The 26,816-nt window shown below is 35.0% G+C and overlaps 1 protein-coding gene across 17 annotated transcripts in view; it reads right to left on the reverse strand.

Moving 5' to 3' along the window:
• The window catches only part of ROBO2 (roundabout guidance receptor 2), a 1,635,491-nt gene that overhangs the window by 1,250,048 nt on the left and 358,627 nt on the right, over positions 1-26,816 (reverse strand). For 3 of the 17 annotated variants that reach the window (XM_072806532.1, XM_072806546.1, XM_072806530.1), the window contains exon 1: positions 11,037-11,562. The exons of 1 other annotated variant lie outside the window; for it this stretch is intronic. In XM_072806532.1, coding sequence (XP_072662633.1) covers positions 11,037-11,166 — 130 coding nt within the window. In that variant the 5' untranslated portion in view covers positions 11,167-11,562. Of the gene's footprint in view, positions 1-11,036; positions 11,564-26,816 lie in introns of those variants that run through there. 13 more of the 17 variants (XM_072806538.1, XM_072806531.1, XM_072806547.1 and 10 more) reach the window with 7 other exon arrangements.

Consider the following 26,816-nt stretch of genomic DNA (forward strand, 5'->3'; position numbering starts at 1 on the left):
TGTTTGGTGCCCATTTTAGATTCACTGGCAACAAGATAGGCAAGAAAGCATGTACAGAGAGTCATGAAGATATATATGAAAAATTAAGAGTTTAAAATTAATTTGAACTTATAATGTAATGCGCCACGTGGAAATCTAAAAATCAATTTTCAAATGGAACAGCTTGAAATTTTTTTCTTGCCATCTGGTTTTGGACCTGGCTCATTCAATTCCAATTTTGCCCTTGTAAATACTCCAATTTCATATATACTATATGGGAACGATAATCCATGCCACCTAAGCATATCTTGTTTTTCCTAAAAATATAGTTGTTTTTGTTTTTTTCTACACTATCAACATTACCCACATGCCCTCTTAATCATGGGCACACTTATCTTTATTTTAAACCAATTGTGATATTATTAATTGACTTATTGACATATTGAAAAGTTGATTTCATTTTATTTGGCTAAATTAAAAAAAATATATATGTCTAACATTTTTACATCCTTAATGAGCCTAAAATACAGATTGATGAATTCAAATGAGGAGGGAGAAACAGATTTGGCTACTTGAGTCGTAAAGTAAGAGAAAAAGTAGGGCCTAATATATAGACATAGGATTAAAAAAGATTATGCATGGAAAGCATTTATACATGCTGGCATACAAAGAGTGCTCAGTAAATGTTAGCAATTAGCCTTTGTGTGTGTTTGTATGTGTGTGTTAATAGTAATAAATAGAAGATTTAAATTTATATTTATTTTTTTCCTGAAGAAAATATTTATTGAAAAACTACTGCTAGTTACTTTGCATATGCTATCTCATTTGTTCCATGCAAAATAACGCTGTGAGAATGCTGAGAACTATACAAGTCACCTCCCCCCCCAACCAAAGTGCACAGTTAATAAATGAGAGATGTGGGCAGACATTTGAGGTCTTGTTTTTTGATAAAAATCTCAAGTAAGTCTAGCAAATATGAGCTACCACATCATAAGGTTGTTTTAATTGCCTATAAAGATATCTGCAGGATATTGAAGCCAAGATCTTTGTAATCAAAATTATAAGAACTTAAGCTCCAATAAAATACATAAGAATGCATGCATCTTCTCAATACGTCTATTGATCATTTGTTCTTAATAATTCAGTCAGATCTAATTGAAAGGAGATGACAGTTATAAATCAAACTGATTTTCAGAAGCTTCATGTGATGTTTTCAAAATTAATTATTGTAAGCTAAAATTTTTGCTTTGGAAAAATACGCTACCACTCTCAAATTACTTCACTAGTGTACCCATCTATGAATAAAAGAATGCTTTCATATATAAGACACTTAAAATTATAACAGTAAATCTTAAAGATCATCCAATAGTTTAATTATGATATGAAGAATTCTTTTTTTTTTTTTAAGATTTTTTATTTATTTATTCATGATAGTCACAGAGAGAGAGAGAGAGGCAGAGACACAGGCAGAGGGAGAAGCAGGCTCCATGCACCGGGAGCCCGACATGGGATTCGATCCCGGGTCTCCAGGATCGCGCCCTGGGCCAAAGGCAGGCGCCAAACCGCTGTACCACCCAAGGATCCCTGAAGAATTCTTTTTTAGAATATATAGAGACTGCTATCTGCATGTTTGTATCTCTATGAAACTTCTATAAAACCTTATAACTTATAATTGACAAATGACATAACCACATAATTTATGTTCACATACTTAAATGCAGCAATTATAAAAATATCTATATTTATACATGATATACTCATATATATTTACATACTAATTTATATATACATATACACACATACACACAGACTAATTTATTACTATGGTAATGCAAAACTACTTAATAATTTTGATACAAAGTATTTTAAACTGTCAAACCACTTAAGAAGATGCTCTGCACAACATACATTATATAAGGCAAAAAGTTTCCAGTGAAAATTTTTCACCAACAGAGACATGATAGATTACACTCTTCACAGTGAGAGAAGGCCAACATCACAGCCTGAAGTTTTATTCTAGTGCATGGTCCTGTGTGACTGCTTTTGTTTTTAAGCTATAGAAATGTAAGTCTTGCAAATGTAATGAGGCAGAAGTTCTGCAGTGTGGCAGGTATCTGCAAAAATCACTGAGGTCACTGGCATCACTTATTGTTTCCCTAAATATTATTGTAGTCATAGTATGACTTGGCTCATCAAATTCTACAATGGCCCCCATGTTTCCAAATCTATAAATTCTATTTATTCTGTGTTACTGTCAAAGCTATATTTAACTGACACTGCTGTTATTTCCCACTAATTCTATAAACATGTTGCCCATCACAGTCAAGCTGGTTACTTGATTGTCCTATAAATGTATGGTTCTATTTGCCTGGGTTGAGGACCTGGCTCAAAAATACATTACTTGGTAACAACTTGGTGAAGTTGTTACTCTCATATGACAAATGGAGATGATAAAAATAATGATGCCTTCTGGATAGGATAAATGTAAGCATTAAGTTACAGAATTTGAAGAAATGACAACACAGAGCCTAGCACATAGTATGTGCTTAAGAAAAAAGGAAAAAAGAAGAAACCTACTTAGCTCTATGTAGCATATAGCTCTATATCTCCTTGTCTTCCTTATTATAGTTATCATTTAAAATCTTTCCCTTTTATATGTACCTATTTGAAGCCTTAAAATATAAGACACATAATTAATAATGCATGTATTATACTAGCTATTTTTCTAAATGTATCCTGTTCATTTAAATTATAAGTTTCTCTTGGGAGCATTCAATAATTATTTGAACGAATGTGTACATTTTATGTTTCTTACATACATGTAAGCACAGTATGAGGGTATAGTAGATGTACATACATTTTGCTAATAGTACAATATATTTTGTTCCACTTTGAATGTGCAAATTACTTAACATTTTGGTGGGCCTTAAATGGAAATGCATGATCAGCAATGTTCCTATCTAACAGTACATCAAGTTTAACTCATCACTCTTGGTAATCAACAACCTCAGCCCTAAACCCCTGTATGTGCCTCTGCAACTGGTCCATGCAGTCCCTACACAGGACTGGGACATTCTGTTAGATAAATGAAAATCCATACTAGTTAGCCAAAAGCAATTCTCATGCCCCTATGGATTCTGGAAAGCACTTCAGTTACATTCTGAATTGCCCTAAAATAAAATCTTTATTAGCTGCCAACCATTACATTAGAGATTTCATGATGTGCCCCTGTCTCCAGGACATAATCTTGGACTTTGCCCAGCTTGATAACTGCTTCTCTGATGACAGAGATTTTGACACTGATATGAAAGGGACTCTACTAAGCATATGTAGGGTCTATCCTAATAGTCTATGTGGTGAACTCTTCATAAATTGACATAAGGAATGAATTTCTACACTTACTCTGGCAACATATCAAGAGCTATAAATTGTCAGTACTGAATTTACTCATTAAATCTTTGTATTTTCCTGAATAATAGTACCAGGGAAATATTTTCTTTATGTGAGAATATAGCCTTATTAATTTAGCATTTTAGGCAGAAACAGAATTCAAAATGTAACCATTCAAACAAATATTATTGGTGAATATATACATAATTTGCATTGTTGTGTCTCCATACTATTATTGGATATTTCACTTATTTCTACTAAAGAACTCCATCACAATATAAAGCATATACTGTAGGTTTAATTTGATGTATAAATTTTTTTTGGATCAGAAAACTGTACTAGATTTCAAACTGAATCTGTTAAGTATAAACCAGACTAAAAACTAAAGGGTTCACAACTATTTTCTCCTTGTTATAAAATATAGCTGCTTTTCCCTTTTGATCCCAGAATATAGATGGTTTCCTAGATCATGTCACTCACCATGCCTCTCCACAAACCAGCAAAACCAAATAGATATTCAAAATTTATATTTTAAGTTGAATTGTCACAGCTATTCATTAGCTAAAGATACTATGAGATATCACAAAAACAGGAATAGGAGTGATTTTTGTACTTTGAAAGCCATTCGTTTTCTCATTAAAAAAAAAAAAGCACAAATGGAAAAGAGAAGACACACACACACACACACACGTAAAAATCAGTATAAATCATGCAGAAGTTAAAAAGTGATTTGTAGAACAGATTGAATGCCACAGCTTACCCAATTTCACCCTATTTGATGTTTTGGTATGATATAAAGAGAAGATGACTTCAGAATATAATTTGGATATTTTACCCCTTTCCCACCCACCCCTGAAATAGCACCAAGCCCAACTTTAGTTTTGTTTTTATCAGCGCTGTCACTTACCTTAGCTAGAGACATGCTAATTAAAGGGAGGCAAAAAAACCCCTTTCCTCTCCATCCACCCACCACACACACACACACACACACACACTCACACACAACACAAGTCCTTAGGATCATAAATTACAGGTTCCTGGAGGGTAGAAACCTGTATATATATTAGCTTTCTAGTGTCTTTGATAGATTAAGCTTTAAATACCTACTTAATAAGTGATTTTAAAAACCCTCTGTGGAATCAGTAAAGAAATCCCTTTCTTTTGTGATGCTATATATCATTTTTAGTATCACTTGCAGACTTCGAAACTTTGGTTTAATTCTTAACATTATAACTCTGGAACTGTGATCCTTTCAGTTACTTTTCCTAAATTCTACTCCTTGATAAAGGTAATCCTAGGGACTAGTGTGGCTAAGTGACTGAAGGACAGCTTTGGATGAGGCCATAAGCCCTGATGAATGCTCTGGTGTCTGAAAATGTAATGGCCTTTAGATGTAATGTACTTCTTTTCTTTTCTTTTCTTTTCTTTTCTTTTCTTTTCTTTTCTTTTCTTTCTTTTTTCTTTTTTTTCTTTTTTTATTTATTTTTTCTTTTCTTTTCAGAATAATAATCTATTGTTTTGATGACCATGGTTTCTTTTTTTTTTTTTTTTATGACCATGGTTTCTTAAAAACAAATCTCTTACAGATAAAAGATCCCAGTCATGACTGATCAAGATCACTATTTGATGCACATAATATTTAATTGACTTAGACCTTAATATAAACCCTCTTCACTTCTTGAATTTCTATTTTGAACTTTTAATTCTTTTTTAAGTAAAAGCCTATGAACATAACTTTATTTTACTTTTTTCTTTTCTTCTTTTTTTTTTTTTTTTTACATTCAAATAGCTTTGAAGGCTGAAGGTTTGCATTTCAAAACTAAGAAAATGAAACTGCTCTCTGACCAAGGCCTAAAGTAGCTGTGATCCATCCTGAAGCAAAAATTTTATGGCTCAGTTGTAAACCCTTTGAAAATGTAGCTTATAATGTAAGTGATGACACAATCTTAACTATGGATTCATGAACCCCAACACTAATATATCCAAGGCATTTCATTAGTGTCAGCTTGTCTCACTTTGTAAAATTAAATATCCTCTTTACAAATCTTTCTATGGCCTTGATTACCTGAACAAAGTTTTCTTCATGGGATTTGGCTGATAAGTGGAGAGTGATGAGGACTGATGGTCACACACATTTAGGGACTTGCACACAGACCTGATAAGGGTGTATGCATTTATTTATTTTCACATTATATTTTTTACAGGCATAATCTGACTTTATAAGGGATAGGCAGATCCCAAAACTATATTCTTCAAAATGAATTAGCATTTTACTCCCTGGGCAATAGTCTTCCTCCTTTTTCATAAAACTGTGTATTCTATTTGTAAGTTAAATTCTGAGAATTTAATTTCACTGATTTTCTAATATAAAAATATACTTCAAAACTTTTTCCAATTTTTCGTCTGTCATCCAACAAAAACTGCATTGTAGGTAAATATCACCTGAAATTTTGGTGTGTTCTAATCACATGGCAAAAAACACATTATATTAATAACAAATAGGTAAATAAAATTTTGAGGCTAAAAATAAACTAGTAAATTTGAATAAAAGTTAGACAAAAATGGTTTTAGGTAAGCAACTTGAATAAGTCATAATTTGTAAGGTGAAAAAATGTTGATTGTTCTCAGAAGCCATTTTTTTCTTACTGTAATCTTACATGTATTTTGCTGAATATATCAAATGCTATTTTTCAAATAATACCAGACAGAGAACATGAGCACATTTTACAACAAATCTTCATCAAGTTGTTATGCATACTCTTCCTTAATTTCTAAACCTAAAAAATACTCTGATACTCTTTCGAACATGTAGAAAAAAAATTACTCATTTCAGACTTGGCTTTGGAATTTACTCTTTAGTTGTAGGAAAGATAAGGTATTAAATCTATTTATTGCATACAGATGGAGATTAAATAATTTAAACAAATGAAAAACAGAAGTGGTGATTATACACAGTGCAAAAACACTCTACATTTTCCATGAATATTCATACAGTTCAGTTTCCAGATTCAGTCTCACATTATAAATTACTTTTGAACAACAACGTTGCTTTCTTTTTTCCTTACTGCACTACTTTCTACATGAGTCTGCCAGAATCCCTAAGTTTTATAATACTATAAATACATTCATATTTTTCTATAATTAAAACTGAAATTTAAATGATGTAGTAAAAGAATAATGATAAAAATGATTTCCCAACATTAGAAAGGTAAGATATAGCACATAGTTAAAAGTAAGAAATGTGTAATTAACACTATAGTCCTAGAATATTTTATTACCAGTCTAATATCTCATATATCCTGCTCATTCATCAAATTATTGGTCATCTATTACATGTAAGACTGCCTGATAATATGAATCAAAGACAAGATTTCTCTTCAAATACCTTACAAAGTGGTAAGCAAAACGTAGAGATACGCAACACAAAAGTATTGTAAAAACTGAAATTGTCCTCTGATCTAAATAAAATTCCCTTGTCATTTAAAAAATAGAATATTACTTTCAGTATGTGGTTGAGGGGTCTTTGATCTGGCAGTTAAGGCCAGGGTAATAGTAAAGGGACATTCCAGGAAAAACTTCAAAGAATAAATGATCTGTTTCTGTTTCTTCAAACCAGAAAGCCTTATTTTGGTGTTTGTGAAAGAGTAAACCATCAGTATGTAAATTTTATAAATGAAAGCCTTTTATTTCTTACACAATAACAAAAAATGTGAGCTACTGAATTGTTCGAGGTAAATGCTCAAAGTAGATTTTCTTTCTTTTCTTTTTTTTTTTTCAAAGTAGATTTTTCTTACCAGCTCATAGAACTGGGAAAGATGTCAGAAGCAATATCATGAAAATGGTCTTGCAGGTATTAGACAGTAGCACATAGTTAATATTTTTAAAAACTTTAAAGGTCAGAAAACTTCAGCACATTGTCCCAAATCCCTAAATAATTGCCAATATATTAGACAGGATCATGCTAGTAACTATAGAAAATCTAAAATGGCACTCAGAATATCCCCATATCAGTGCTTCAATGTACCATGAGTTGATTTAATGCCATAGTATATGCTTATAATATGTTCTAACCCTTCATAGAGAGGGGGATGATAACTGCCAGAGAGGTTTTCTTTGTTCAGTAGAGACAAACACAGGCAACTCACTGCCATAATTTATGAGGAAGTAAGTATGAGTATTTTGTGAAAGAATCTTTTGAATCATCCAAAGCTTTGTTAAGTTCATGCTCTGTTGCCATCATTTAATTCCTATGTCATAACTGAGAAGCTTAAATGAAATCAACAGACACTTATAGGAGAGTCAAATGGAGTCAAGGTCAAGTGGAAAAGTGGTTGGGGCATTAACTGCATGGGGATTGGCCCTTCCCCTTAGTTTGATCAAGAGTTGCTCCCATAGGTCAGTGTTTGTGTTCCACCAGTGTTGAATGTTTTGACTCACCTTGGAGCCAGCTTTGCCCATTTATAACTTTTATACCTCTTGTACCTATTTTTCTATTTATATTTATTTACCTCCCATTTTCACTTTTAATAGTAACTATAACTATTAAAACTTGGCTTAAATTCTAAATTCCAGTAGCAGAATTATTTTTTAAAGATATTTTTAAAATCCTCTTTTTGTTAAATATATTGACTGTCAACAATGTAAACTCTGTAAAGTTCTGGTCATTGGAATGGAGCTCTTTAAGTCTTTCAGACTGTCTTCCCAGTGAGAGTAATTGAATGCAAAATAATTAGGTCTTTTAATCCTAATGAGGATGATGTCAGCACTGTAGTGAGGATTTCTGGTTAGTTTTTCATGAATGCAAACTTATGATCACTTATGCTATGCTCTGAACTAATCAGATGAGACACCTGACTTCCCTTAAGGAGTTCATATATTGTGATTAAATAGAAAAACACGTGCCTGAGGGAAAACTTGCTGGCCTATTAACCTATATTTGAGATTCATGTTCATTGATGAGCTTAAAAATCCCTTGATAGCCAACAATAATCAGCATTTTCTCCAAATGTTCTTACAAGTCAGCTTATACATAACTGTTTCGAGCTGCCTAACCACGTGCTGTTTGTACCACCCCTCAAAGGCCACAGCAATCCACTGATCTGTGAAGCCACCACTCCCTGGCCCTGCCCCAGTAACCCCCTCTCTCATAATGGTGCTTCCTGCTAATACAACAAAAATGGAAATTGTCAGTGTGGGCAGGTTGCCATATGGAGGTTGACAGCTGCTCAATCAGATTAAGACAAATGCAAGTAGCCAAAAAAAAAAAAAAAAAAAAAATCAGAAGAAAACTCTGTTGTTTTGTTATTATTACTGTTTCCAGGATTTTTGAAAAAAAAAAGGAGCATCAGTTTTAAAGATCTTTCTATGAAGCAGATAAGCTTCAATGAATCACTGATATGAAGCAATTTTTTTAAAGTAGTTAAAATGACCTTCTTTAAAATTTATTTTGTGTTTTGAACCTTGATCCTCTTTGCCTCTGGCCATAATGTTTAATTTAAAAACCCTCATTCTCCCCCTTCAACTTACCCCATAAAGACATATACTTCTGGTAAGTATTCTACAAAATAATAAAGGCCCCTACTTCCTGAAAAAGAAAATAATGTTGAAACATTTTTAAAAATATGTTTCAAAAGACTGCATAATATGCCAAGGGAAAAGTAACAGAATTTTACAAACCCATCGAAAGATAACACAGCCATCAATAGCCAAGCTCATGAATAAATAAATATTTACAACATGTACATATGCATATCAAGGTAAAAGTACTGTGCAGGAACTCAGAATCGTGGAAAGTATTTATGCAATGCATATACACTGACAAAAAGAGTCATTAAAAAGAAAATAATTTTAAAGATAGGTCAACACGTTTAAAGTTTTCTAGTAACTGGCCTGACCTTTCTAAAATACACAAAACCCTTTTAATGATAAATGAAATATGTTGCTATGATTGCCTATTCCTGAACTTGACTGAGTCATATCATCATCATACAGCAGAGCTAGCAAATTTCTAGCTGAGCTAGTTAGAGCACATTGGAAAAAGTAGTCATATGTTCAAAGACGAAACATTTCAGACCTGATTTACAAATGCAATCCAATGCATCTGTATTTAAAGCTGTGTGGAATGAATAAACGCTCAGGAACACATGCAAACATTTTGAAGTAAACCTTTCTGACTAGGTTAACAATTTTTCCCAAACCTTGCAGCAATCTTTCTCTCTGGGTAGCTGGAGCTCCAAAGTCTACTGCCAAAGTTTATCACAGGAAATGGTACTTTTACATGCTAGAAGTACAGACTGTCTTTGAAAAAATGATATAGGAAGTACAAGATAACACTTCTGACATCCCCTAGAGTCCACAACACCATACATCTCTAGATCCCAAGCCACCAAAAAGCTGCCATGCAGGCTAACATAAATAACAGCTTACAGTTTGCAAGGAAAAAAAAAAAAAAACACCCCCCACACACATTGATAACACGAGGAAATACAGTCATGTGGTGGTATAATTTACAATGCCCAAAGATAATTTGCAGCTCCACTCCTCCAGAGTGCATCTGCACCAACCATCTAAGCTAAGTGCCTGTTGGAACTTTTCCCTCAAAGGTACTATAGGTGGAAGATTTGTAATATCTTTAATGCAACAAAAGGAGAAACAGAAAGATCAAACTGAAGGGGCTCCTGTATTTAGAAGATCCTGCTGAGATGTTGTGATAAATTATTAAAACTTCTTGTTAATGTTCATGCTTCTCTTTAACCTCACATCATACCATTGACAGTAAAGCAAAGGTGGGGAAACCCAGACATTTCCAGAGCTGAGAGAAATGTTAGTGGAAAAGAATGCTCCTGCAAAGCAAAATCCTCTGATATCTCCCATCAAGATTTTTCCCAAAACATGCAAACACAGTTCAGAAAGTCTTTTATGGGATATTTTCTGCAGCATCATCTTGGCTTACAAGATTCACAGCACAGATACCCTGATAACTTGTGTTTAGTGTAAACAAATGGCATTCAGGAAAACCAGAATCAACTGAACTTTACAAAAAGACAGGGTCAAAGTATCACAAATTCTCTCTTATCACATCATAATTTTTCAACAGCAGAAGAAAATGGATTTCCATACTCCAAGTACCGGAAGGCTTGTTCTTGTTCAGCAGGTTTTTTTTTTTTTCAATAAAGTTAATGCAATTTATCTTTATTAACACATCAACACTGATAGAGTCAGCCAGAAAATTAGCGTTGGTAGCACTGCATTTCATCACATGGCCCTTTCAGGCACCCCTCTGACCATTTCACAAAATCTGCCAAACAATTCAGGGAGCTAACAGTTTCAGGACCCATTTCTTTTTAAAAAGAATGCAGCTTCCTAAGGATACCACACATATGCTTGCACCACAGCACCATGCATCTGGCCCTATATAGTTTCCCTGCTGGAAACAATCCTTGTAACGCTCTGATAGCCCGGAAAACCAAAAATTGCAAAAGCATATTTATATCAATAACAGAGAAAAACTCTTCTTCCTAGCCACCGACAACACAGATCCTCTTTCCCGAAATAAAAATCAGATTTCCAGCAGATGCAGTTCCTCTACCTTTAGCTGTCCTCAAGTTGCCATTGATCAGCCCTCCTAACTCCATTTAGATCTTTAACACAAAACTTTCATCACTTACCCCCTTTCCAAGGTTTTCCTTTCCAGGGGGTCCGAGTCAGCTTGCTCAGAGTTGGTCCAGAGAAAAAGAGCATCAAAACGAGAAAAAGTTCAAGTCTAGTAATTCTCCTCACTTTCTCTAATGATAACATTTCCACAAGTTAATTTCACAAAATTTCTCACATCCTCTTCCCTCCCGGTTATTAAAATAGCCTTAATCATTGAAAAACCCGAGGTAGGTGTTGTTTTGCCATCTTTAACAGCTGAAGTAGCAGCTCCCTGATGTAGCCCTGAGCCAAGCTACATTTCTCACGGATCCGGCTCCTCTCAGCACGCAGTCAGCTCTGCTCCAGCTCCAGGAGCTATAAAATAATTTCTGATCTTCACTTTGCTTTCAGTGGGAATATATCCCTCAGTGTTCTGGGTGAGCCTGATGGAAAATGATAAAAACAGTAATGTCTGTGTCCAGCAGAAAAGAGAAAGGATGTCAGGATTGTGTGAAAAAGATGAGAAGCAGTTGTACTGACAGCTTTCAGGCTGCTGTGTGATCCTAATAGCCGTGCAACCAACCAAATTGCTCTTTTAAGAGTAATAAGGCTTCAGTGAAAGCCGGTGTCACTGCCACTTGGGTGGGTAGTGCCGGGCTTGAAAATCACCCAGGAACCGCCACGGATAACGACTGCTTCAGTCCCGCTTCGGAATATTAAGGGCTGAGCAAAATATAGTATGCACAGAGGGTAGTTAATCTATTGTGTGCATGGACGAGGATTCCAGCGGTGTAGCAGGGCAAGACGCAGAACTTCAAATGTATTTTATTTTTCCTTCACTTCACCTTGTGCCATTAAAAGGGGATTGCCGCTGCACTAATTATTCATAAAAGGGTCTGAAATATTTATTGCAAGAACCGTAAGTGTATGATTTTTTTTTTTTTATTCTCCAACAATAAGACAGGCAGGGCAAGTTCCCAGTAGTTACAGTTCTCTTCTGTATGGAAGTCAGTTTATTGGGGCATTTCTGTGTCACCTGCATGAACCCACCGTGAACGCTGTAAGCAAACTTTTGCAAATACCAACACAGCCGCTGTGAGGGCTGTGCTGATCACATTCAGGGAAGCACATTTTTTACTTGTTTGTGTGCATCACCATGGAAATACAAAAAGCTCTCTAGGTCTCTCAGTCTCTTTTGGTTATATTTATGAAAACATTACGGATCACAAGGTGGGGGTGGGGTGGGGGATAATTAACATCCGGGCACATAACTCTGCTCCCAGACGATAGACGAGGTAGGTGCAGGCAAATCAAATAAAAGTAATTTAGTCTCATCGCCTGAAGTGAATTAGCATGATCGAAACATTCTGGCCAATATCTGAAATCTGTCTACATCTTAGTATTATCTATATGGTCACTTATTCCTTTAATCAGTGGGCCACAATGCATGAATTATGCAGTTATGTACTTTAATCAATTGCTATATAATGATAACTACCAATTTATGATGTTACCACTTTCAAAATGGGATAAACTGCCCTTTTCAAATCATGTTATTGGAAGAAGTACTTTTAAAAGAATGATTTACCTTTTTGAGATGAATTACCTTAAATTTGAAAATACAGTTATTAAAATTTGCTTATGTAAAAGAAGCAATGTTTATCAAATCTACTATGGGATACACAAAACAAAGTCTCAGGTTATCCCTTAGTGTAGAAACAATGATTAACTTGTATTCAACTTTTCATTTGACAACTTTTGAAGGAAGTGACAAAAGTTCATAGCATGCTTATTTTATACATAGTAAATTTAAAATTCTATGTCTCTGTATACTCTAATAGTAAGCCCAAATTTAACTCAGAATTCTATTTTCTCTTTACCCATTATTCTTCATCTTATTTACTTCAACTTTCCCTCTCTTCAACAGAATATTTGTAAACAGATGTTGGTAAAATGAATTGGCCAATTCCCTCACCATCATCTTCTGAGGAAGATTCTAGAACCAAACTTATTTACTGTCTATTTGGCTCATTCAGCTCAAAAAAAAAAAAAAAAAAAAAAAACTTTTCATAATTAGTGAGCTCTGTTTTGTTTTTCTTTTTTAATGATCTGGGCTTTAGGTGGAACAAGAGAATGGTAAGTGGGTTTAACATGGTGAAAGGATGCTGATAGAAATGTCAAACATTTCTAGAGGACCTGGGCCAGATTGAAGTTAACAGGAAACGCACTCCTTCCTCAACAGGGGATATAGTTGGACAGGTTGACTCTAAGGAAATTTCAAATTTAGATTTCCAAACTTTGCTTCCCTATTGGTGACCTCTGGTAAATACCAGCCCACAGCTCTCTGTGGTGGGGAATTGAACTGAAATTGGAGGAATCAAATAACTTTTGCTTATGGAGGGAAAGCCATTCTCCTCTAGGACTCATCTGGCTAAGTTGCAGTGCTACTCAAGCTTTCTAGATACCAGAAGAGATAAAGGGAAACTTTAAATGGGCGGGAGTACCAAAGAGAATGAATAAAAAGCAGAGTTTGAACCAACAGAAATATTGAGTGGAGTGGCAGTCTACATGAGACAACTTTTTAAATAAGTATGAGTATCAAAATGCCTTCCTACCTAAGTTATTATTGATAATAAATTAGCTAACTTATTACCAATTCTAAGTATTTTATGTGTAGTAACTTATTTAATCCATATAAAAACCCAGTGATCATAGGAGGAATGATCTTCATTTGGTACATTAAGAAACTGAGGCACAGGGAGTTTAAGTCACTTAGTCAATATCATAGAGCTATTGTGAACTTATATAGCTCAGCTCTGAACCTCTGCAAATCACTGTATTATACTCTCTTCCAAATAGCTCTTAACCCTTCTAAACTAGCTTGCTTTTAAATAACATCTTTATATAAAAGAATAGCAAATAATGATGGAACACTCCATATGTGCCAGGTTCTAATTAAGTGCTTTATTTACATATTTTAGTTATATTATTTCCACAACAACCTTATAAGATAAATCCATTATTATTCACATTTTACAGATGATTATTTCTTCAATATCACATAGCGAGTAAATGACCAGAGCCAGGATTTGAACCCTGTATAGCCTTAGAATTTGTCATTCTGCTTCTGTTTTCCAGAGTCTGATGCGTGGGGCTGAAAAAACCATAGAAAGCTAGCAGGGCTGGAAAACTAAGAAAATGGTGGGGTGGGGGGTGGGTGGAGGGGATGCGGGAGTGGGGGTGTTCTTATAGTTTCTGTGACAGGGAATCTTCCATAGATTGTTGGCAGCTGCAGGGAAGTCTGTGGCTTGAAGGTACCAGAGAAGGCCATCTGAGAGGCAATCTGAATAAACTTTTTCACGACCTTCATGTTCTCAAACTAAAACACAAGGAAAGATTAAACCCCAGCCAGACCTGACTTATGGACAGTTATAATACAACATAATAACATTTTAGTGTAGGTCATAAAAAAAATGTTAAGAACGGCTGCAGAAGAGAAGTACTAAAAGGTAGTATATATTAAAAACAAAGTGTAGTGGAAGACTTGGTTCAGCTAGGACACTCCAGGCAGAAAAGATGACCTTTTGAATAAAAATCAAGTGATGCTTATATATTTTAAGACTAGGTCAAATCAGACCAGAGGCAGAGAATAATCCAGGCTGAGGGAATTGTAAGAGGTGCAGGATCACACAGATGCAAGAAAGCCTCTGATTCTTTCCAAGAACTGCCAGGAAGATCGCATTGCTGAGGCATCTGAGTATATGAGTGAGTAGAGGGAGATGAGGTAGCAATGGTAGGCAGGAGCTAGATTAAAATTTAAATATGCTTACTGCCAAAGGTCTTAGGGTTTTCCTCAGTGATAGGGAGTCAATTATGAGTTTAAGTCAAGGATATTACATGGTCCAAAATGACTTTTCAAAATAAACTAAAATAAAATCTTTGCCTGTGGTATGATAATGAAATTAGAAGCAAAAAAAAAAAAAATTTTAGAAAGGTAGCAATATCCCAGGCAAGACCATGTTTGCAAGTGAAACTAAAACAGTATAAATAGGAAGAGATCATTGGAAGTATCAGAATTCATTAATTCAAAAAATATTTCATAACTACATATTTTGAGCCATGTAAAATGCTAGGTATGTTAAGATTAATAAAACAAAGCTTAATAAGATTCTATCATCAGACTGTTTATATCTTTAAGAATTTGGTGACAAAATATATATAGGAAGGAATGAACACTGCTCCAGCGTTTCAGCTCTCTTCTTTAAACATGTTTTTATAAATTAGATTTTTTAAATATTTTATTTATTTATTCATGAGAGACGCAGAGAGAGAGAGAGAGAGAGAGAGAGGCAGAGACACAGGCAGAGGGAGAAGCAGGCTCCATGCAGGGAGCCCAACATGGGACTCGATCCCGGGTCTCCAGGATCATGCCCTGGAATGAAGGCGGTGCTAAACCGCTGAGCCCCCCTGGGCTGCCCTATAAATTAGATTTTGTCTGACCGGTTAATATTTCCTCCAACTTGGACACCATTAAGCAAAATTTAGATACCTTTGTAATTATACATATTTTTATTCAATGCCACTATTTATTCTATTCTAATGACACTCTCTAACATCTTCCTATTTATGCGCAATAAATACAATCTTATGTTCTATTTGCTTTCTTAACAAGAAATCTCACTAATCTCTAATACTAGGTAACAATGGTGTATTGTGAGCTATTCTGCTATGCTGTTAACAATTGAAAATATATGATAAAGCATCTTCTAACGAGAATATAACCAAAAAAAATGTTAGTAAGCATTTGAAAAAGATTAGTTTATTTTTATATCAATACTTTTTTTTAAATCTCATAAATTATAGTCCTTATATCACATGTGGTTACAGACTCAGTGAACCCCTTTGCTGAAAATTCTGTGATTTTGGTATTAGGTAACTAGGTGGTTCTTAATCAGGGGCAGTTATACCCCCACCCCCCACCCCAGGGGACATTTTTTAATGTTCTGAGACATTTTCTGGTTGTCATAATGGAGAGTGGAAACTACTAGCATATATAGTGGCTGGAGGCCAGTGTTGCTGCCAGACATCTTATAATGACCAGGACGATGCCCACAACAGAGAAAAACTCGGCCTGAAATGTCAATGGTGCCAAAGCTGAGAAACTCTGAGGTATCTTCAGTTTGACCATAAGATAATGATTCCTCTAGACATTGTTTCATTTAAGTATGACCAGAACAAATGGTGTACTTGACAGAAGGCTGTGACAGAAATCACAGAATACCCATTACCAGTGCATCCTCCTACAACACTAACAAAAAGTTTCCTATTTATACTCTTATGTTTCAAAGGAAGCCTCCCATTTATCCTACTCTAATTCACCTACAAAGAATCACTCATCTCCCTGAACACCTTACATCAGGACAAAGAAGTGGTAGATTTTCTTGACTGGAGTGCTGGAAGGGGCTCGGTGATGCACATATATATCAGTAAAAATCTTTCTTGTACAGAAATTCTTGGTGTCTCTTTGTTACTCTAAACACCAGAGAACATCACTGAGGCAAACTGAGCTGTCTGGCTCTACAACTACTCTCTGTATTAAAAAGATACCAATGATTATTCTCTACTAACTACAGGTTGTACTATTATTAATATATTTATATACTCCATTAATAAACCATCAGAATAAAATTTTAGCAGGAATTTAATCCTGCTAAGAGAGTTATAAATTAGTCACAGTATTAACTTGATAACTTGAAAGTCCAGATCTAAGTTCATTAATATATGTATACATACATACACGGTTGTCATTAATTGCTTTGGTATTACTCTAATCCTTTAACATTCTATTTTGACAAGTCAAAACACAAATCTGAATGTTTCAAGGTCATGTTTTCCTTAAACAGAAACGATGAGCTATTATATATAATACACTATAATATTTCCCTACAGCCTGCTATAAATTCAAATCATTCCACAGACTAAGAGAAACATTTTTTTTGTAAAAGGTAGCATATATATTAATTTCATTTCCAAGGTCAAATTAGTACAGTTACATATGTACCAGATCAAATGTGTACTGTATAAGTATTTCAGTTGCAAAATTAACTCTGGTCAATTGAATCTGTAGTTGACTAAAAGAAAAAAATTGTTTGTTTTCAGTTATTGAGATATATTTCAAAATATCCTTTTTCTTTTGCCAGTGATTTCTACAGAGTGAACATCTCTGATTCTCTCTGATATAAGACCCTGCCATACCTAGGGCTCACCAGGCTGCAGTCACAGCAGCGCTCCTCCTATCAGCCTATAGTTTAGGAGACAACAAGGTAGGGCTGAATCTGTAAAGAGATCAGCACAAACTGGCAGGTTGAACTTTCAAATGAACTCCTAATATTGCATTTTATTTTTGGCATTGTTCACTGTTCATAACAAATAAAATAAAAAACCGAGTTGAGCCCTATATGTCTTTATTGGTGGTTTCTAGTTGTGGTTTTACTTCATAATATGCTTTCAAAAACTTCTACTGAGAGGGGTGTTTGGGTGGCTCAGTTGGTTAAGTGTCTGCCTTTTGCTCAGGTCATGATCTCAGAGCCCCAAGCTCCACATTGGACTCCCTGCTCAGCAGGGAGTCTGCTTCTTCCTCTCTCTCTCTTTGACTGTCCCCCTACTCATGCACTCTCTCTCTCTCAAATAAGTAAATAAATAAATAAATAAATAAATAAATAAATAAATAAACTTAAAAAAAATCTTCTAATGAGAAAGGCAGCTTGATGTTTTACTCCACATAAACTTATTTTGAAGAGTGATTCTATTCAGACTTTTTAATAGCTCACAGTAATTGAGGGCATGCCAAGACCTGTCAGTGTCCTATAGGGGGAGGATTTCAGTCAGCACCTAAATTCTTGCTAATTAGAAGCCATGAAGATTGATTCCAAATGTTGGTGGGTACACTTGCATGAAGACATTGCATGGCCAAAGCTAGCTACAAAAGAAGCTGCAGAGTGAAGCTTTCTTTCTGAGAGCCAAGTGACCAGCTGAAATTTGGGGATTCCATTCCTTTGTAAAAAGGGCATTTATTAGGATACAAGTGTGGGGTTGATTCAGCAAGTCACATGTGGGAGCTGGGCATATGTGTTTTAAAAACATCTCCTCTAGGTGCTTGGCTGGCTCGGTCAGTAGAACATGCACCTCTTGATTATGAGTTCAAGCCCCATGTTGGGCATAGAGATATATGTATATGTAGATATACAACAACAACAACCAACAACAACAAAAACACCCTGCTCCAGGTATCTCTGATAATGCAGTGTTCAATAACAATCTTTAAAGGAAAAGTTTATCTGGGTTTGCTTTATAACACCTAATCTGTTATGTTCATGTGTGTATCAATAAAATAAAATTAATGTGTAAAATGCTTTGAATGAAATTCAGTATGTTTAGGGAATTCATGAAAAAAATAAATTAATTTCTAGCCTATGTTAACTCACATTTAACCTAAGCTGCAAATGATTACATGAATTCTCTATAAAGAAGGCAGAATATGGGTCCTGAAGAGATCCTAGTGATTTTCTGGTGAATGAGCCTTGGAATCTATGTAAACATGTCTGAACCTATAAAATGTACTTTATTTTCATCTGAGATATTTTCTCCGGCTTACATAAAGTTCATTTAAAGGACAGTGCTGGAAAGCTTGCCATGGTCTATTGGCTATGCTACATCAATTACATAAAACATTTCATATCTATAGGAGATATCAATAGGATGTTTATTAAAGAAATATTATTTCCTTCTAGTACTTTATAATAAATTTACTCTAACATGGGATATTCCTTCCTTCCCACAAAGATATAAACTCTAAGTATTCTTTCTATCTGAATAGCTAGAAAGCCACTAAATCAGGGTTGCAGACTCCCATGGGAATGTCTGTAGAGTATGTATTAATATATATGGTTGATACATACAATACATCTCTCCCAGAGTATTCTTGAGATCCCAGGAATATTATAGTGTTGGTTCAGTTTCTGGTTACATGGTAGATTTTCCAAGGAAAAGTGTCCATATTGTTAAGGTTGAAGACACAAGATACATTATTACATAGCTAACTTTGCTTTTTTTGAAAAAAGCGAATAAAATACAATTTTCAGATTATTTACAAGCTTAAAAATAGTGCAATTTTTAAAAAGATTTTGTTTATTCATGAGAAACACAGAGAGAGAAAGAAGCAGAGACATAGACAGAGGGAGAAGCAGGCTCCATGCAGGAAGCCCAATGCAGGACTCGATCCCGGGACTCTGGGATCATGCCCTGAGCCAAAGGGAGAGCCACCCAGGTATCCCAAGTGCAACATTTAAACAAATTAAAAGTAATATTTAAGAAATATATAACTATTTTTGCAATATCTTTACCTTCTATGATGAATTCCAATGATCAACCAGGAATTATTATAGGAATAGCTGTAAGTCTATTATGCAGCTATATATCAGTATAGAATTAAGTTTTAAGTGTCATGGACAAAAAATGGCTGTAGTATAAAAAACAATTTCTTTTTCTCTCATGAAAAAGTTTGGATCCAAGCATTGAGTTTTGCTTCATGCAGTTCTGTGGGATTCAGGGTCCTCCTTCCCCCATTTTATTGAGATATAATTGACAATTAAAATTGTATACTTTAAGTTGTGCAACTTGATGATTTGATATACATTGTAAAGTGTTCATCACAAGAAAGCTAATTAACGTTCCCATCACCTCATATATAGTTACCTGTGTGTGTGTAGTTAGAACAGTTAACATTTAACACCAGTCTCCAATTTCTTCGTTACATATCCTAAGCAACTCATGATCCAACAGGTTCTCTTCACCTGCAGACATCATGTCAGCAGGAAGGAGGACACAATAAAGGGAGAAAAATGACAGAGGTGGAAGCAGCTGTCTCTTAGAAAGCTTTAGGAAAATTGCCACATGTCACTTTGGTTTGCAATACATTGGCCATATTTTTGTTTAATCCAGATAAAAGAAGCTGCAAAGTGAAGTCTTCATTCTGGGTATGTGATCAGCTAAAATGCTGCGGTTTCATTTCTTTGAGAAAAAGGGAGAATAGGTTTTAGGGGAAAACTAGCAGTCTCTCGCATGGGTATCATGATAGATAAATATGAGATGTTAAAAAAAAACACTTTAGTAGTAATTTTTAACTACTAATACACTAACCCTTAGTACTTTAGAGGCTTGTATTATCATATGTAATGAGATGAAATCAAGTCTGCAATAAAACTAGCTTCATAGGCTCATAGAATCTCAGAGTCAGATCAGGATGAAAGATCACCTAGTTAATAAAGAAGAGAGTACAAACATTCCTCATCAGTGTTGTCTTAGCTTTGACTTAAATAATTCAAGTAAAAGATTCTGATTATTTTTTCTTAGAAAAACCATTCTTACATTCATCTCAAATGTTTTAGTTGCTCTTAATTTCCAGTCAGTCGTTCTAACCCTACTCTTTAATGTAATGCTGAGCAAATATTTTCTTTCTTTATCAGGACAATGTTTTGAACGTTAAGAAATAGCTGCCCCCCCCCCCTTGAGTCTCACCCCCATGGCCCCCTCAGGCCAAATAATTTGTTTTTCTTGAATACAAATTTCAGATCCATTATCATCTAAGTAATCTCCCTCCTTTTGATTTCTGGATGCTATTAAGTTTGTTAAAGACAATCTTAACATCTGATTCAACAATATTTATTCATCCTAAAGCACAAGACATTCTTCATTTTTTTCTTTCTTCTTAATTCAGACTGAACTAAAGATAACAGAAATGATCTAGCAGCTGTTCATAATACTCTCCCCCTTCGTATCCCCACCCACCTAGTTCCCATCGCTGAGATGAAGAGTTTGTCATATGACAAAAGTATGGCTCACAATTGCTTCTACAGTTCATTTGTCCTGTGTCCTCTACCATTAAGCTAATGATTTTGACAAGAAAAGAGTCACCTGGCTCTATTTCCTTTTCTGTTGGATGTCAATTTAATGTGACCATGGGGACTATTCATTAGCTTCTGAAACTTCCGGGAAGAGGCAATTCCTTTGCTTTTATTTTAAATTATTTATACTATTTTAAAACAACCCGAAAATACTATTTTAAATAATCATGCCTAATAGTGCAAAATATATATACACACACTGATACATTAATATACATATATATATGCGTATGTGCATATATAAGCACTAATTCCCAAGTAGGAGAATTTGTTAATTAATCACCCTTAACAGCAAAATAGCTTCCCATTAGTCAAGCCTCAGGTTAATTAATTCACCAGATGATGAGTGATAAAAGTCCTAGTGCTTTCTTCCTAACTACTTACTATTCCATCCAGAGGACATGCTCAATATATCTCACACAGAGCAGCTTGGTTTCTGCTTCTATGGGTGCTAAATTTTAGCACTAGATTTATTGGAAAAAAATATTGAGTGCAATTTTTCTTTGACATAGTTCTATTTAAAAGTTGATGAGAACAATGGACACCATTTAGGATGGAGCAAATTAATAACTTAGGGAACAACCTTAATCTGCCATTGAAGTTGAAGTAGATTTTTTATAAATAATGGCAACCAAACATTCTAGGCAGAAAAGTCCATATCACTGCAAGCAAGACATTCCTATTAGATCTGCCCAATGAAATAAGTCACTGAAATGTTTCTTTTAGGTAATTTGTAGGTAATAAGGTAATTTGTAGGTAATAGAAATGTCTGACCTTGTGTCAATAGCTCCATCGGTACCTATGGCTGAGTGTTACTTAGCAACTTACCCCCAACTTCTGAAGGAGGTTGTAGGGAAGATAGAAATCAAGACTTTAAACACAAACTTCCAAATATAGCTGACACCTTGTTGTCAAACTCCAGGCACATACATCTAACTTCTTATTCAACATCTATACTTGGATGTAATGGTAGTGAGAATTTTAAGATGACTCCCATAACCTTTACCCTTTCGTCCTCTCCCACTTCCACTATTACTCCTCTAATGATTATGTTCTAGTATTGTAAAAAGAAAAATTACCTAATCCAATGACTACAGATCTTTAAAAGCAGAGAGCTTTCCCAAAGGGGCAGCAGAAGAGGAAGGCAGATGGGGAAGTCAGAGAGATTTGAGGCAAGAAGAGGATTTGATGGAATATTACTGTCTTTGAGGATGGAGGAATCATGAACAATTACTAGAGATTGACTCCTCTGATAAAAGCCCAGCAAGGATATGGGGACCTCAGTCTCACAATTACAAGGAACCAGATTTTGCCCACAATCTCAATGAACCTGGAAATGGATTCTTTCCCAGAACCTATAGATAAAAGCCCAGTTTAGATGAGGTCTTGAATTTGGCTTTGTGAAACCCTAAGCAGAGAACCCATCTGGACTTCTGACCTAGAAAAATATGAATTAATAATGTGCGTGTTATTTTAAGCTGTTAAGTTTGTAGTGATTTGTCATGTATCAGTAGACAACTAATACGTAAGTAGTAAGTATCTCAAACTCAACCTGTTTAAAAAAAAATTAACTAGTAAAAAACTCTTGGCCTTTCCTCCTAGTCATATTTCTGTAGCCTTTTCCTTTTATTTAGTGATTATTTCAGTTTTCTAGTTGTTCAGGAAAAAAATCCTGGAGTCATTCTAAAATCTTCTTTTTCTCTCAACTCCATGCATGAAATCCATCTCAAACCTTTTGGACGGATATTTATGAAATATCCAGAATCCAGTAAGTTCCCCTCCTTCCACTATCCCCACCCCGGTCTGAGTCACACCTTTCAGCTTTTATTGTAAGAGTCAACTACTTCTTACTTCAACTCTACTCCACTTCCTTCTGACATATTTTATCAACACAGGAGAAAGAATAATCTTCTAAAAACTAAAGTCATATCACACATTTTCTAAAAATTCTACATCACCTCCCCATTTAACTCAGATTAAATCCAATGCCTACATAGTAACCTAGAATGTTTTTCATGATCTATCCCTCCGCAATCCAATTTGACCTTGTCTTCTCCTACTTTCTCCAACATTCATTCTGCACCAGCCATACTGGCCACCTTAGCATTCAAAGAATCCAGATATGTCACCTTAGAATTGTTTGTTCTGTGTCCTTAGTATTCTTTGAAAGCTAAGGTCTTTTATTTCTGATACTTCAGCATTATTAAATCCCTCACTTGTTTCATGTTTCTGCTCACTTTTCCCCTTCTAAATGATATCTACCCATGCATCATGATCTGCATTCTTACTCCTATTACTCCAGAACCCCCTTATCTTGCTGGATATTTGTTTTTCATTTTTATCATAACATGTATTAATTTTAACCTGATATACGTGTTACTTCTTTATTGTGCTTTGTTTTTATTTCCTAGCTCCCTCTAAAATAGAATGTAAGCTCTGTAAGAACAGACATTTTGTGACTTTTGTTCACTGATGTATTTGTCTACAACACCTGAATAGTTACCTGGAACATAGAAGCAGTTCAGTAAATATTTGTTAAACAAAGAAATGAAGTGCAAACACTTAGAGATTCTAATTAAAGGAGAATACTGCCTACAGATCAGAGACTCTAGGTTGCCCCTGGCAGAGGCATAGTGAAACTATAGTTACTCTGAAAACATTAATCTAGTCATAAACCTAAACAATAATGACAAAGTTTGATACTGCATCTCTCTGGAAATTGTCATGATAGGGATAAAAAAGAATAAGGAATCCTGGTTCTACTACTCCAGCAGTGGGACATTGGTTAACTTATTTAATCATTCTGTGTGTCTCATATTCTTAATTTTAAAACAGCATATATCTCATGGATTTGTGTTGGAGTTAAATGAGATAACAGATTAAATGTGTCTGGCAGAGAGTATGTACTCTTAAGAATGTTAGGCTTCTCCCCTTCTGTGCATCCTTTAACTTTGAATTGTTGAATAATTGTCAAGGGGTTGAATCCATCTTAGTGACACCTTCTGGATCCACATCACTTACTTGGAGGAAATATTTCAAATATTATCTCTGTTCCGTGATTCCAGAATAGAACTCAAAATAAAGTTCCCAGAGACATAATCTGGAGACATGACCTTTAACGCCAATCTCTTACTTTGGAACCTCAAACTCCCTAGACTGTGCATGATCCAGACTTCTACTACATGCTTCACTCTGATCTCCATTAACTTCTATCCCTGTTTTCCCTCTTCCATTTGGCTCCTTCTCTCACCCTTGTGTAAGCCAATATAACTCATCTTTCTAACCTCTACAGAATCTAGAACAGGTCTTTGCACAGAGTATTTTGCCTGCGTTTTGCTAAACAATTAAATGACTTAGAAAGAAACTCAAGCTTATAGTGCCTTCATGATGGTGTATCTGAAGACGCCTGAATTATCTCACGGGTCTTATTCCTATGTTTCAGCCTGAGAACAAGGATTTTCCCAGAGAGCACTAACTCCAGTCCCTGATAGCATCTATCTGGGGTTAGCACTTTAAGATATATCTTAAACATTATCTCTATGAAAATAAAGTCAGACAATCCATATGATCATTGTCCATTGTATCTCTTTTTTTATCACTGTTATCCTTTTAAAATGTATATGTTATAGCATTCAGAAAGAAACTAGAACACTAGATTGAAACACAATTTCTCTTTGAATCACAGTCCTTCATTTGCTTATATTTTTCTCAAAAGCTTCCTTTGAGAATTAAATATATTTTTAAATGTTTGTCTCAAGTGGGATATTTTATAAGGTAAGAAATAAGCTTTCTTCTTTCCAAAGCACTTTGATCTTTTTTTTTCCTTTTCTTCTAAATATAATTCCTAAAGCTGAAGCTATAAAACATCATTTTCCTCTCTGTAAAAAGATAATTGGGCACCATTTTAAAAAGTGATTTAAAAAAATATTTTTAAGCTCAAGCAATAAGTGACATACCTTGCAACATGGGTATAGTTTTAAGGCAGAACGCTGCTTCAGCATAACTATAAAATGAGTAATTTCCCTGTGATAAAAATTAACATTTGGATGGTCTAATAGTACCTCACTCCTGGTTTACTTAGAGGCAGTCAGAGAGATGGAGTGTTCAAGTATAAGAATGATGTGTCAATGGGAACCAATTTTTTTTAAAGGACTTAGGGTGGGCAGCCTCCCCAAATAAGTGCATCAACCCTTCCTTTTATAGTTGATCAAATCCAGTTTCAGAGAAGCAAAGTAACTTGCTCTCAAAAACTCTGTTGCTATTTGAAGCATCAATTTCCTCATCTATAAAAGGAGTGTTGTCTGTGTTTTCTCCAAAGCATTAGAAATCATAAAGGCTCGGATTCTTGCACCTAAGGCCATCCCACATACCATGCTACATACCCAATATTAGACAATGGCCTTTGTGAACTGACTAAAGGGCTTGAGGGGATATGCCACCTGAATGATTCATTCTGGTGCCTCAAATTTTGCTACAGATGATATACTCCTTAATATTTCACATCTCCTCACATCTCTCCTTTTTATTATTATTACTATTATTTTTAGAGCAGCTTTAGGTCACAGCCAATCTAAATGTAAGGCACAGCTATTTCCTAAATACCTTCTGCCCCACATGTGCATAGAGTGCATTATCAACATCTCCCACCGGAGGGGTACACTGCATACAATCATGACACATTGACACACTATCATCACCCAAAGACCACAAAATACATAAGAGTTCACCCTTATTGTTGTACATTCCAAGGGTTTGGATATACATATAATGACATATCCATCATTGTAGTATCAGACAAATTATTTTCATTACCCTAAAAGTGCTCTGTGCTTTCCCTGTTCTCCTCTCCAACCCCTGGCAACCATGATCTTTTTATTGTCCCCATAATTGTGCATTTTCCAGAATTTCAACATACTTGAAATCATACCATATATAGACAAGATCCTTTTTTATAAACAAAGTATGATGTAAATAAGTAAAAATAATGTGACAATTATGATTCTAGAGACTTTAAGTGAATGAATGAGATATTAATGTAACTCTAGTATTTAAAGTTGCTTTTTGATTTTCTCTTTTTTCCTGTCACTCTTATTCCATTAAGCCTTCCCCTTACCAGTTTTAAGACATGAAATCTATAAAGCAATTTCCAAGTAGGAAGCCAGATATTTGGGAGCTTAGGCATGGGCACTATATGTAATTGCTCAAAAAATGGCCCCATTCCAGCATTAATGGGTCATGGTCCCATATTTCCACAGGAAATACTAATGCAATGCTGACTCTATTCCAGTAATCAAGTAAGCACTGAGTCAGGATAAAAAGGTAAATAATGGAATATTAGAAGTCTTTTAACAGACATAAATAAAATACCATAGGGAAAAGAAGAAGGCAATATTAATACTTATTGTTGGGGGTGAGAATAACCAAAAGATTTTAACTAAGAAAGCGATACTGAAGGTAGGTAGGATTCCAACTGGTATTAATGGAGGAAGGGAGGCAGGAATTAACTGAGAAAAACATAGAAATTGTTTGTTAGTTATTGTAACAAATTACCATAAATTTTGTGGCTTGAAATGTATTTTCTCATAGTTCTGGAGACCAGAAGACTGAAATCAAGATGCTATGCTAGTAGGACAGGGCCATATTCCTTCTGGAGGCTCTAGGGGAAAATCCTTTTTCTCTTCTAGTTTCTGGTGGTTGTCAGCATAAATTTGCTTCATTGGCTTAGGGCTACACCACTTGAATCTTTGCTTCCATTGTCACACCATTTTTCCTGTGTGTCTGTTCTCCTTAGTATGTCTCTCATACGGACTCGCCATTAGATTAAGGGCCCATGTGGATAATCCAGGATGATCT

Source organism: Canis lupus, chromosome 30 (genome assembly GCF_048164855.1).
Source record: "Canis lupus baileyi chromosome 30, mCanLup2.hap1, whole genome shotgun sequence".
NCBI classification, from domain to species: domain Eukaryota; kingdom Metazoa; phylum Chordata; class Mammalia; order Carnivora; family Canidae; genus Canis; species Canis lupus.